Raw genomic sequence first — 13,216 nt, 5'->3', positions numbered from 1 at the left:
AGATCACTGAAAAGTATTAAGTATTGGACTTTCGTAAATAGGACTAGTCAAATCTATTATGAAGTTTAGTATACCGGTTCTGAGATTTACTAAGTCTAAATTACCACTTACCTTTCACGAAACATTTCTGCATTACCTAAAGTGTACGTAAAACGATTCGCTAAATATTCTGTAACACTTTTACCAAATGATAAAATATAAAAACAATAGTTGACCTAGTAGAACACGAAGACACTTTAAATTTTAAACCGTGTTAATTGCTAAATGACAATTACAAAATTGATAACTAGTATTTTAAGAATTATTATTGTATGTAAGTGTATTTTATTTGTTGCTTACCTTATGAGTGTCGGTTTGTCTACAGCAGATGAATATGATGCGTCTACTGCTAATCAAACTACTGTAAAATAGCCAATGACTCGTGACAAAATATTTGGCAATGATTCATGATCTATTTTTTATTGAAAAATATCTTCTGAAATGAAAAAATGTTTCAACAATACAAAACGAAATGTTGACTAAAATTTTGTTATATTCTAAATCTAGATGCAGATTTAAAAATGGTAAAATCAATATGTCTATTAAAGATTCAAATCATTGCCGACCAAAACAACCAACAAAATCAAAATCATCAATGTAAATGGCCAGGCGTGATCAAGCATATTTACTGTCTTTACCTGACTTACACTCCTAAAGCTACTGGTGCTAGCGCTCCGGGCCTGCAAGAAGAAAGATCGGTCCTATACACCAAGCACACTTAGCAGTTTACATGACCAGAAGATTGACATGCTGTACTTGCTAGCTAATTTACGGTCTCACAATAATATGGTCACAAAAAAACATCCTAAAATAAATGTCTAAGTATCCTTGGATTAACCTTTAGATAAAGTAACGCGTAACCTTCCAAAAGTTTTAGATGGCAACATTTTGAAACTCATTAATAGCTAATTTTCAAAAAGCATTGAATAAGTTTTTAGCCATTCAGGTATTTTCCTCAACATCAATTTCGTTTTGAGCCATCGTATAAAATTTTAAACGACGTTCGGTAACAGGATTTACTTTAAGATGAAATATGAGGTCGAACGTTTACGATAGTTTAATATCTAGCGTCATTCTGTATCATAGCTTGATAATTTTTGCAAATCTATTTTTCTTAATGTTAATTTTTTAAGTTTATATATAGTACTTTAAATAATTTAAAAACGAATTTTATGAAACGTTAAAATGCACCACAGTTTTTAAATGATTAATTATAACCATTTGCTTGAACGCGAGAATATTTTTCAACTGTGATTAAAACATTAAATACTCATTTATGAATTTATTTATAAAAATACCTAATAACTCAACCTGAATTTATCGTGATTTTTATGCTTTGTACATTTTAACATAAATACGTCACTTATGCGTCCAACTTTTAGTTCAATTTAAAATTCTGTTCGTAGATAATCAAGTTATTACTTTAAATTGTAAGTTTTTTGTGTCTATATCTGATATAACAACTTTTTTCCATTATTTTTTTACAGTTTTTGTACGCCTGTCTACAAACTTTTCCACTATAGAGATAAAGTAAGCTATCACAAGATCAGTGCATGTTATTTTGAATCTAATCAAATTACGCGAGACTAATATTAAAATAAAAAAAAAAAAAAATTATAAAATTAAAAATTATTTTTATTTAAATTTATTTCAATATCACTATTGTCGATTCATAGTCGTGGCTTTCCATTATTGGCTATTTGCAATTCTAATAGCTGAATTGGTCTCCACTGATTGGTAATTACCTAATAACTCAATGTGATGAACATTGTAGTCAAGTATTAGACCGAGCGTCAGTTGATAATTTCATTAAATATTGATCGGGTTTACTGGACAGTTTAAAATGCACAAGTAGAAAATCGTGTTTCAAAATTTGTGACCATATTACCGTGATAGTGTTGAATGTGCAATAAGGTGCAGAGATCGGAAAGAAGAAATAGATGTGCAGCATATCAGCCTCATTGGTCTGGTACACATAGAACAGTTATCAAATGCTTATATGCAAATATATTTGAAGCTATATTTGAAAAATTCAAATTTGACTTTTAGGAAATAATTATTAATTATGACAAGTTAATAAATTCAAATACAACTTCAAAATACAACGAATATTTATAAATGCAAGCATTAATATCTCGTGTAAGTTAGACAAATAGATTCAGAAGTGAGTAAATATTCAGTTAATTCACCAGAAGCGAAGTAGACAATTGCAAATACAAGTGACTCTTTACAGTAACGAACATTAACTGATTAAAGAAAAATAACAAATAACTACAAATATTTAATAACTGAAGTCAATGTAAAGAGTACTTGTAGCGCTTTTGAACAAGCTATAAAATAATTCATCGATGTAGAGTCACCTACACACTTACATAAACCAGTATCAAAAGGCATTGAGAGTAATATATCGTCCGATACGTTCGTTTTTGGAGCTGAAGCTGTGTGGGATGCTATAAAGACACTCACACTTATATAAGCAGTTATAACATTCAAAGCATTTGCCAAGACTAGCAACATCGATTATTTACAACAAATAAGTGTCTTCAATTTTGTACTGTGAATGTTACGGCTGATAACACCGCAAGTGTAGCCTTAATTATGGCCATCGAATATAAAGTGTTTATCTGCAACCTGAAAAATACCTGAAAAATTCTATGTTAAAAATTTAATTCGGAAATATGGGAATATAATTATATTTTTTTTGGAAACATAGTTCTAAGATTTACACTGAAAATGTTATGCACTTTTGTAGTAGAATTTTCTAGCAACGATATACAGACATAAATTTAAATTATCCGACTTCAATATATATCGTAGAAATTTTCATAAAAATAAAACATTATTTCCGATGAGGCACGAATAAATCTGAATCGGATTTGGTAAGCTTTAGTCACACAAAACTCTAACCTTCGAGATTTTCCTTCACCGACCCCGGAAGCCTCTTTTATGAGATTCTTATTTATTTCCTTCATATATTATCGAAAAATTTATTTGCTGTTAGGAAAAGTTAGTGAAGTATAAATTCAGCCCAAAACTACTCGAACTCGTCGAGCATCCAAGACATATTTGTTAATATAAGAAGTGTCTATTAAGCTATAAAATAATTCATCGATGTAGAGTCACCTACACACTTACATAAACCAGTATCAAAAGGCATTGAGAGTAATATATCGTCCGATACGTTCGTTTTTGGAGCTGAAGCTGTGTGGGATGCTATAAAGACACTCACACTTATATAAGCAGTTATAACATTCAAAGCATTTGCCAAGACTAGCAACATCGATTATTTACAACAAATAAGTGTCTTCAATTTTGTACTGTGAATGTTACGGCTGATAACACCGCAAGTGTAGCCTTAATTATGGCCATCGAATATAAAGTGTTTATCTGCAACCTGAAAAATACCTGAAAAATTCTATGTTAAAAATTTAATTCGGAAATATGGGAATATAATTATATTTTTTTTGGAAACATAGTTCTAAGATTTACACTGAAAATGTTATGCACTTTTGTAGTAGAATTTTCTAGCAACGATATACAGACATAAATTTAAATTATCCGACTTCAATATATATCGTAGAAATTTTCATAAAAATAAAACATTATTTCCGATGAGGCACGAATAAATCTGAATCGGATTTGGTAAGCTTTAGTCACACAAAACTCTAACCTTCGAGATTTTCCTTCACCGACCCCGGAAGCCTCTTTTATGAGATTCTTATTTATTTCCTTCATATATTATCGAAAAATTTATTTGCTGTTAGGAAAAGTTAGTGAAGTATGTCTTGACCTATATTTTGAAATATATACAAACTATAAATGTAATATAAACACAAATAAGAGAAGAGACTTAAGGCTAGTTTATTTTTGGATTGTATTATATTGTTATTCAGGAAATTGGAATTCCGATGTAATTGGAAAAATGCTGCTGACATCCTTGCCACCATCCCACGAAGTCGTGACATAAAACCAATTATTATTTAGTTTTGTTAAAGTAATTAATAAAAACGAATCAAATAAATTTTGTTGTGATTATATTTACCATCATCTTATCTCTATAAAAACGTGAACAGAGCTATTCTATAAGAAAAAAATTATAACTCACCGCAGAATGCGATCCTGTAATGGCAGAAATGTGTAATAGTTATAATCGTATTTCGAAGTGAGTCCTTACTGAATAGCTATAGGAGATTGTATATTAATTTTAATAAGTTCAATACACAACTACATATGTATATATAATGTTACATACAACACAATATATGAGTTGAGTTGCTGTTGACACACAGAAACATTGATACAAATTTTTCATCGATTTTGTGGTTTTTACATACAGTTTTTTCTTAATTTTGATAGTCATACAGACCAAACCACTTTTGAACAATGATTATTAAATACCTGCGGGATGAGAACTTTCGATTGCTTTTCAAAGTACCGCTAAAAGAAGAAAAAGAAATGTTACCTGTACCAACACCAGCAGTATAAATTCAGCCCAAAACTACTCGAACTCGTCGAGCATCCAAGACATATTTGTTAATATAAGAAGTGTCTATTAAGAGTCCAATATTATTAATTATATACAATTTTAATTTACTTACCAGTTACCTTACATATAATTAATTACTAACACTACATAATATTAATATATGCGATATGTAGTTCAGTTCGTTCAAAATTCGTTCGGAAACTTGAGGTCGAGTCATTCAAATGTGAACAAATTCTCCTGTGGTTTGAATATTTCATTACATTAATAAAATATAACATATTTTTTACTATTGTTCGAATTGAAAGAAGTTCAGTATAATTCATGTATTATATCTATAAGAGCAATGTACGGAATGTCCATCGATTAGCAATTTGGAGCAGTTCTTGATATTGCAGGTAACACATACAGAAAATATTTTACGAAATTTTAATTTTATAGTGTTCCAAAACAATTTACTTAAGATTTATCTCTATATTATCGATCAGTTGTAATTGTCATTCTTTTTAAATCACCAAGTTAAACGGATGAGGTCTTATACAAATTTGAAATTAGACAAATATACAAATATTCCGCAAAAACGCACTAATATATTTTCTTCTCTTTCAGCCAGCAAAACTGCAAAATGTGCTTGTAATTCTGATAGAAGTTTAAATCTTAAGTTCTGATAAAATAATAAATGTCCGTTATTTTTAATTATTTAACTTTAACAAGTCCTTCTGGGTATCCACTCGTCAGATATTCTGTCGCCAAACTACAAAACTTAGTATTGTTGTGTTTCAGTTTTAAAGGGTAAGTAAGACAGTGTAGCCACAGGGGCATAACACCTTAGTCGCCAAGGTTAGTGCCACATTGGTAATATAAGGAATGGTTAATATTTCTTATAGCGTCAATGACAATATGCAGTGGTGACCACTTACCAAAGGTTTCGCAGTTCCCCATCAGACTATATAATAAAAATGATGTTTATTTTCTTAAGACTTTTGTCCCAGTGATTATGGGATTATAGTTGCACGTAGAAGATCGTTTATGGTCTTATTTTGAATGGCTATAGCCGTAGACGTGCAGAAAATTAAAGAGGATTCTTGATTGCAATTTACTAAATAGTTATAGTAATTTTAGAGAGCGGTAAAAAGTTACTGGCTGGTTGGAAAAAATATAACAGTTTACAATGAAATTAAATCAAAACAAATAGTTTTCGAAATTCCTAAAAATCTGTTGAATAAACGAGAAGTGTCGCAGGCGACCCACTATATAAAATAATTTTGGCATTGTTATCAGGAACCAATACAATTTGTCTCAACAATTTTCTATATTCATTACTTACACCCACAAACACTTCGATCAATTTATTAATCACTTAAGACATTTATCATTCGTTTCTGATTACACAATTACATTTTGAATAGAATCACCTCGGACCAGCGAATTTTAGTGCCTATAATTAACCCACTAGTCGTAATTGATTACAGGCAAATATGCTGCCAATTATCTTCCGAATCAATAAAGTTAGTTAAATTCATTGCAGTGTATTGCTGCCGTTGCCAACTTGCTGCTACTAAGATAATCTTAAAAGAGCCATTATAAATCTCACCTGGTATTCGAACTCAGGACATTGCTCATGATGGGCAGCAGAATAGACTAGACTTATTTTATTTAAAATAGTTTTTCTAACTGGTAATTCGACTACCAGATAGTAAACACGGCCCGAGAGGCTGTAAGAAATATTAACCACCTCATAAATCTCCGAAGTGTCTTGGAAACTATGATACTATATTCTTTGCCCCGGTAGTTGCTGGCTGATTCCCCCTTCAAATTGGACAGCAAGAATCGTACGTATTTCTATATGGCGGTTGAATATATGATGAGTTTTGTTCACTGATATTTGAATTTCGAATATATAAAACAATAGGTTAGTTAAAAATCATAAATATTAAATCTTTTGTTCTATTTTAAAACTTCAATCAATGAGAGATTCCGTTCCCAACTATCATACCTAGCTCATTCATCACAATCCCGCGAGACGGTCATGATGCCCAGTTATTATTCCGTCTAGAAAACTTTGAAGATAAATAGAAAGAACGGGAAAATAGACTAGCGCAGTATACTTTGAGGCATTCGCTACGAAAGAAAAAAGAAAACCAATTTAAAAAAAAGAACTAGTAATACTACAATAAGTTTGAACAAAATTTAATAAAGGCCAAGACTACCACGATTACTTTTTCCCATTAAGGGCATTTGCACACGTATAGGAAGTTATTTCATAATAAATACTTATATATTTTATAAAATACGGCCAGCGTATACACGGACAGTGTTGCGACGCGTAAACCAATTTCCGATGGCCGTGGGCCGCACTTCCGGCCGCGTTACCATGATGCGGGAAATATGCACAGATTAAAAATAGTTGGCCCTAACATGATGTAGGTAGCAGATTAAAATTTTAAAAGAGGAAGTTATTTTTAGAAAAAATAAATTAAAACATGAGTTATTTTAATATAGTTTTTGGGAGTTTTAGAAATAATATAAAATCCGTTATACTTGAGGAAAAAGTTTTTTTTTTTTTTTTAATGCAATAATATTAATATAGAAAATTAATAGAAGGAAGAACAAATATGGTTCTCATTCGCTTTGACAATGTTGCACGTCTGACAACAATTATAGTTTGGGTAGATTGTCTACAGTTGGTACATTGACAAAGTTTTTTTTTTCTATATTTGATGCTTAGTTCCCTACCTTAAACTAAACATTAGTTTGTTAAATATGTTATATAGATAATACATACTAACAAAACGGGAGATTTTTTATTTTCTACAAAATGCTCTGTAAGACGTCCGCTTAGTATGACGTGTTTGTTATTTCCTTTGACTGAATTGCACCTGACTAACTGACCACCTGGATTCCACTTTATACAATAATAGTAGTAATAGATTTTAGATACTTGTCTTTCCAAATTGCAAATTTTTCACTGGCTAGTGTTAAACAGATAACTATATACTTAGAAAACCCTGAATCGTCACAAAACTATACACTGACCAGAACTTGCTACAACTGATTTCTTTATATTTCGGACTTACAACAAGTACTAAATACTAACTTTTAACAATAAATTCTCATTCAAGAGTTCACCTACTTCCTTTCCCAGGTATAGCACAGGCATCAAGAAAATTGTATTAAAACATTATACAATTTCCATTTCAGTATAATATTATATTCTTCTGATTGTATTTTTTAAATTAAAAGGCAATTACATCACAAATTTTCTCCTATATACGATTAATAAGCATTTGAATTAAAATGAAAAATGATTTTTAATCATCACATGTCTTTTCACCCTTTGTTCTTGGAGGCTAATAATTAATTTACATAAAGTGACATTCAAAACTTCATTACAGAGACATCATAATCGCTAGCTTCATATTTCGTAAATAACATGTGAGCTGGTAACTCATTAAGCGTACCTCGTTAGCCTCGTAACGATCTTCGTGTTACCAAGATCGGCGGAAAATCTCTGGATGCTATCACACTGATACCGACTGGTAATAGCAAAGTTCGGAAGCTTAAAAATTTATACGTTATACATTTTTATTGGTCGTTCGATTTTGGAACATGTATGTCGTAAAATATGCTTGTAGATAAAATACTAATAATAATAGACCAATACACTCTTGATTCAACCAACGAACAATTTTCATTGGTCGAATCAAGAGTTTTTTTTTATCGAATTCTCTTGCTCTAGTCGATTTCTTCCTGCTTTGTTTGAAGAATTAATTTTATTATTTGCTACGAACGACTCTTGGTTGTTTTGTATATTATCCTGTCCCTTACTATAAATTAAATATAACTTCATACTTAATTAGAACTAATAAATGTTTTACTAATTTCGTAAAACAGACATATATTTTGCTTTCCTTACCCTGTCTTGCTTTCAATAATGTACATAAATTTTCTACTTTCAAACCAATTGAGAACCAGTTTTTTTTTTGTAAAGTCAGCTAAAAAAAACATTTTACAAATTACTACGCGGTGTGAAAAATTCCCGCTAACTTTGACTTGACGTGCCCTAATGAGAAATTTCCGAACGAACTGAACTAATGAACCGTTCTAAATTATGCTTTATTGCCATGACAATAGTATTTATTTTAGCACTGATTCTGACTCGAACTTTTTGTGTATTGATTTTAAAAAACAGCTTAATTTGTGAGGCGATTTATTTATTACAACGAGGAATATAAAATACGTACAAAGTGGAAACAATTATGCAATTTACTTATAACATCATTAGTTACCAAATAAAATATCTTAATAAATATTTCGCAGAACAAAGACACGTTCAAATCAATTGTAATTTTCTTTGCTATATTGTTTTTACTTCTTTTTTATTTACGACACGTAAAATATTTAATTATGTTTTGAGGTAAATATTTAAATATCACGATTATTACACCTGAATACAGTCTGACATTGTAATAATACTTTTAGGCGCAGTCTGTTAAGTACAGAATATTGTTAGGAGCTCCGCCATTGTTCTACGATTACAATTATAAATGTATTTTTTTTTGTAATAAAGTTAGTTAAAATTACGAGCAATAAATATATTATATATTTAACTGATACTAAGCCCTTTTATTTTGTAATTATTATCAATGGCAAGTTTATTATCTAATATGTTACGCTGTAACAAGCAATACCTTTGTCTTTTCCAAAAATAAATAATAAAGGAATAAAAAATGCGACCTGTCAGCTGTCAGTCAAAATACAAATGTAAATGGCGCAATATAAAAATAAATTACTAATAAAGGAGCAATGTCGTGTATAATATTTTTTTAATGAGTAATAATCATGAAAACTCAATAAAACTTTATCTTGATTTATAAAAATAAACCGACCGTTGCGTGTGCACTGGAAAAAAAGAATTACATTTTGTAGCTAATTAGGCCTTAATTAATATACATATACAAATATTTGTAATGTTTGGTTCCTTAATTTATTTCTTCGAGTATTTATTTATTTTTAAATAACACCAACGAAAAAAAAACGAAATATACTTAAGCTATAATTCATTCTTACTTAAAGTTGAATATTATGACGAATGTAATACTAGTTCTCTCTGTCTCTGTCTCTTGCTATAGTGACAAAAATTAAAAAATAAATCTTAAATATTACAAATGTGTATGACATTAAAATATTTAGTATATTTATCTATGTTTTATAGTAGTTCTAGGTTACCTAGATAGCATTGGCGTACCCAGGGTATTGTTATTTAGGGGTTGAGGGGTTGTGATCATATATGCTAGTAAAATTAAAAAAATATCCGTGTACTTAAACATTTTTATAAGTGTATCATTATCAGTGGAAAAATATGTAAAAATAATACCTTGCTTCTATTTCTTGGATCTCTAAAATCTTCCTTGGAAGCCTTCCTCCTCTTATCCTTAAGGATCATACGCGCCGCTGCAAAAGCCATCTTGAAACCTTTAATTCACTTGAAGACACTTAACACGAACACTTTGATTGTAGATTTATTTCGATCACAGTCAAGATTTTTTAAATTGACTTTTTTTAATTTTTTTTTCACTTAATAGTTAGTAAAAATTATTGCCTTCGTTCGTTGTTTTTTTTTTTTGTAAAAATTGTTATTCGTTATTTATTTTATAATCTGTAAGGTAGATTTAAGAAGGTGGTTCGACGTGAGTAAATTAAATTAAAAAGCTAAATGTAATGTTGCCATTTATCATTTATGCAATAATTCTCCTTGACTGTTTTATATACAATATTCAACTTCTTCTAATATGCTTTTATATATTTTATATTTGGCCTTTTAGTTAGCGACTTTTAATATACCCATTATTACAGTAAATAGAAAACAAAAAAGGATGAATGAATTCGCCTCTTATTCAACATATCTTGAATTGAAAATGTTAATTTTTTTTTATTTAACCGACCTATGTTTCTAATCCAAGATCTAGAGTTACGCAGCCTTATAATTTAGCTAGCCAACGAGGTAATCAAACCTACTTTGGATTGCTAAATATTTGTAAATTTTATTCAGTCATAATATTTAGACAAAAATAGGCTAGCAATTTAAATCGAACGCTCTAAAACATTTAAATAAATATTACTTTTAAGCCTTCATTTGCATATCACCAAGAGACCATTAAATAAAGATATCCGACTTCTCAGTCGCAAAAAAAAAATCTTATCTAAGTCTCCATATTTTAAGAGGAAATGAAAACAGAGGTAAAATATCAAACGTACAAACAATAATACACCTGAAACGTAACCGCATAAGGAATATATTCGTAAGTCACTTTTGGTCGTACGATGAAATGGTTTCGAGCAACCGTAGTTTGATTTATGCTTCAAAAAATTGGTAATTTTATCTACCACACACATTTAGTATTGGTGAATACACCGTGTGGCAGTTTTTTATACAACAGATTCAGGTTTTCTCACGTCTTTCTCATCACCGCCGAGCAACGAGATGAATTATAAAAATATAAAACGCGTATGAAAATACTGTTGTTCTTGCCTGTGACTTAACCTACTATCTACGGGCGAGACAAGTGTTCTAACCGCTCCAAGAGCTATATTCCTCATTACTCAGAAAATGTAGATTGGCAAATAAAATCGAAATAATAATTAGCTCGAATAAAAATAAATCGGTCGGTGGACGGGCAAATGGGCAACCTTGTATAAAATGGTCAATACTTTTTAAATATGTTTATTATCGCCATTGTGTATCCCCTGTAATCAAACCAGCTCACTCATACTTCAAACCGGAACCCAGCAATACTAAGAATTGCTGTTTGACGCTGTAATACCTGATACAGTACCTACCCAGACGAGCTTGCACGAAGCCCTACCACCAAATATAATATGTTCCATATGACTATATCAAGAATCCAAAAACTTGAAGAATTACACAGATTGTACCTATACGTAGATTTTTCTATTCTGGTTTGAAACAAAACAATTCTACTCTGTGTCTCAATATAAGAGCCTATGCCAATTGAAAAGGCATTGTGACCTAGCATTGCATCCAGAATTATTAACCTGTGGTTGAATGAGGTTATACTACATCATTAGTGGACAGATAATGAACTTAAGATAACAAATCTTCAATTATTTGTGGTGTATTTTCAAATCACGAAAATATTGGAATGCGTTCTATACAAAAAAAGAATTTAATATTTTTTTAGTGGTTGACTATGCAAAAGGAATTTATGCAAATTATGATGAGAAAAAAAAACTTGCAAAAATTATATCAAATCGAATACAGAAAAAAACATCATATATGCCAATAAAGAAATTTCAATAAAACTCAGGATGGAGATTTAGTCTTGAATTAGCGTACAGTATAAAATATAAGTATAAAAAATAAGATGAAGAAATCTTCAACCAGACCTTCCCAGATACTATATCATTATCCCCAGACATTTAAACTAAAAGAAGGATAAGCAATTCTTTACACCGACATTGTATCAGCAAAGAATCTTATATATTGTGTCCCCTCTTTACACTGGCTCAATAACCTATCAAACCGGAACACTGCACAAAGTATTGATTCTGCAGATGAACGATAACGGCTGAAGTGGAGGTAATTTCACAGATGTTAGAGTACTCAAGCAGTACAGTAGTGGAGTGCAAGCGACCAGGTTGCTTGTTTGTCACAAAACCACCAGTGATTGATATATACGTCGTCGATTATGATAATTATTAACTTAGATGATTTTCTTGTATCTGTGGGGTGTGAACGCCGTGACATAATGAGTCACGTGATCGGCATCGTTTGAAGGGACAACTGTCACATTTTGAATTCTTTGGAGAGCGATGAGTCGGAAGCCAATTATTATTATGGAGAGCGATACAGTTCGGGCCTTCCGAACTGGACCGTTGGTTCACGCAACTTGGCAGGTTTTAATATACCTACTTTATAATTTGTGATTGCTGATTACCTACATAAAGTTCAAGAATTGTCATTATTATTGTAATCATCATTATTGTATCGTCGTGGTTAATTGCCTGAGACCTACGCCATGAACCCTGTGCCAAAAGCTCATACTGATGACGGGCGTGCCGCTGATCTATCGCAGTCGCCGTCATATATGATAATTGTACGTACGTTGTATTTTTACGTATTTATATATATACATACGAGGTCGAGACGAGATGGCCTAGTGATTAGAACGCGCGCATCTTAACCGATGATTTCGGTAAGCACCACTGAATTTTCATGTGCTTAATTTGTGTTTATAATTCATCTCATGCGCGGCGGTGAAGGAAAACAAGTGATGAAACCTGCATTTGTCTAATTTCAACGAAATTCTGCCACATGTTTATTCCACCAACCCGCGTTGGAGCAGCGTGGTGGAATATGCTACAAACCTTCTCCTCAAAGGGAGAGGAGGTCTTAGCCCAGCAGTGGGAAATTTACAGGCTGCTAATGTAATAAAATGTAATACGAGCTAGAAGATAACAAAATGGTGGTCAAATCAATGCTAAGTAGTAGAATTTAACTGTAAAAAACTGTTTAAACTGGTTTTTATATAATCTTTATTTATATATTTGTGATATTTTAGTAAAAAGCTTCGTCTTGAAATTTTATTGTTCACTTTAAACTTTTAGGGTCTTTTTTGTCTAATTATTACTAAAAAATAATAATAAATAAATGTAAAATGTATTTATGTTTGT

The 13,216-nt window shown here is 30.9% G+C and overlaps 1 protein-coding gene across 1 annotated transcript in view; it reads right to left on the bottom strand.

The window, feature by feature from the left end:
- Positions 1-10,058, bottom strand: part of LOC125068124 (calmodulin-A-like) — a 67,732-nt gene extending 57,674 nt beyond the window's left edge. The window contains exons 1-2 of the mRNA XM_047677141.1: positions 9,900-10,058; positions 678-719 (exon numbers count right to left, since the gene is read on the bottom strand). Coding sequence (XP_047533097.1) covers positions 678-719; positions 9,900-9,989 — 132 coding nt within the window. The 5' untranslated portion in view covers positions 9,990-10,058. The remainder of the gene's footprint in view (positions 1-677; positions 720-9,899) is intronic.
- Positions 10,059-13,216: the final 3,158 nt, after the last annotated feature.

Source organism: Vanessa atalanta, chromosome 13, assembly GCF_905147765.1.
Source record: "Vanessa atalanta chromosome 13, ilVanAtal1.2, whole genome shotgun sequence".
Lineage (NCBI taxonomy): Eukaryota > Metazoa > Arthropoda > Insecta > Lepidoptera > Nymphalidae > Vanessa > Vanessa atalanta.
This window is presented reverse-complemented; position numbering and strand designations above follow the sequence as displayed.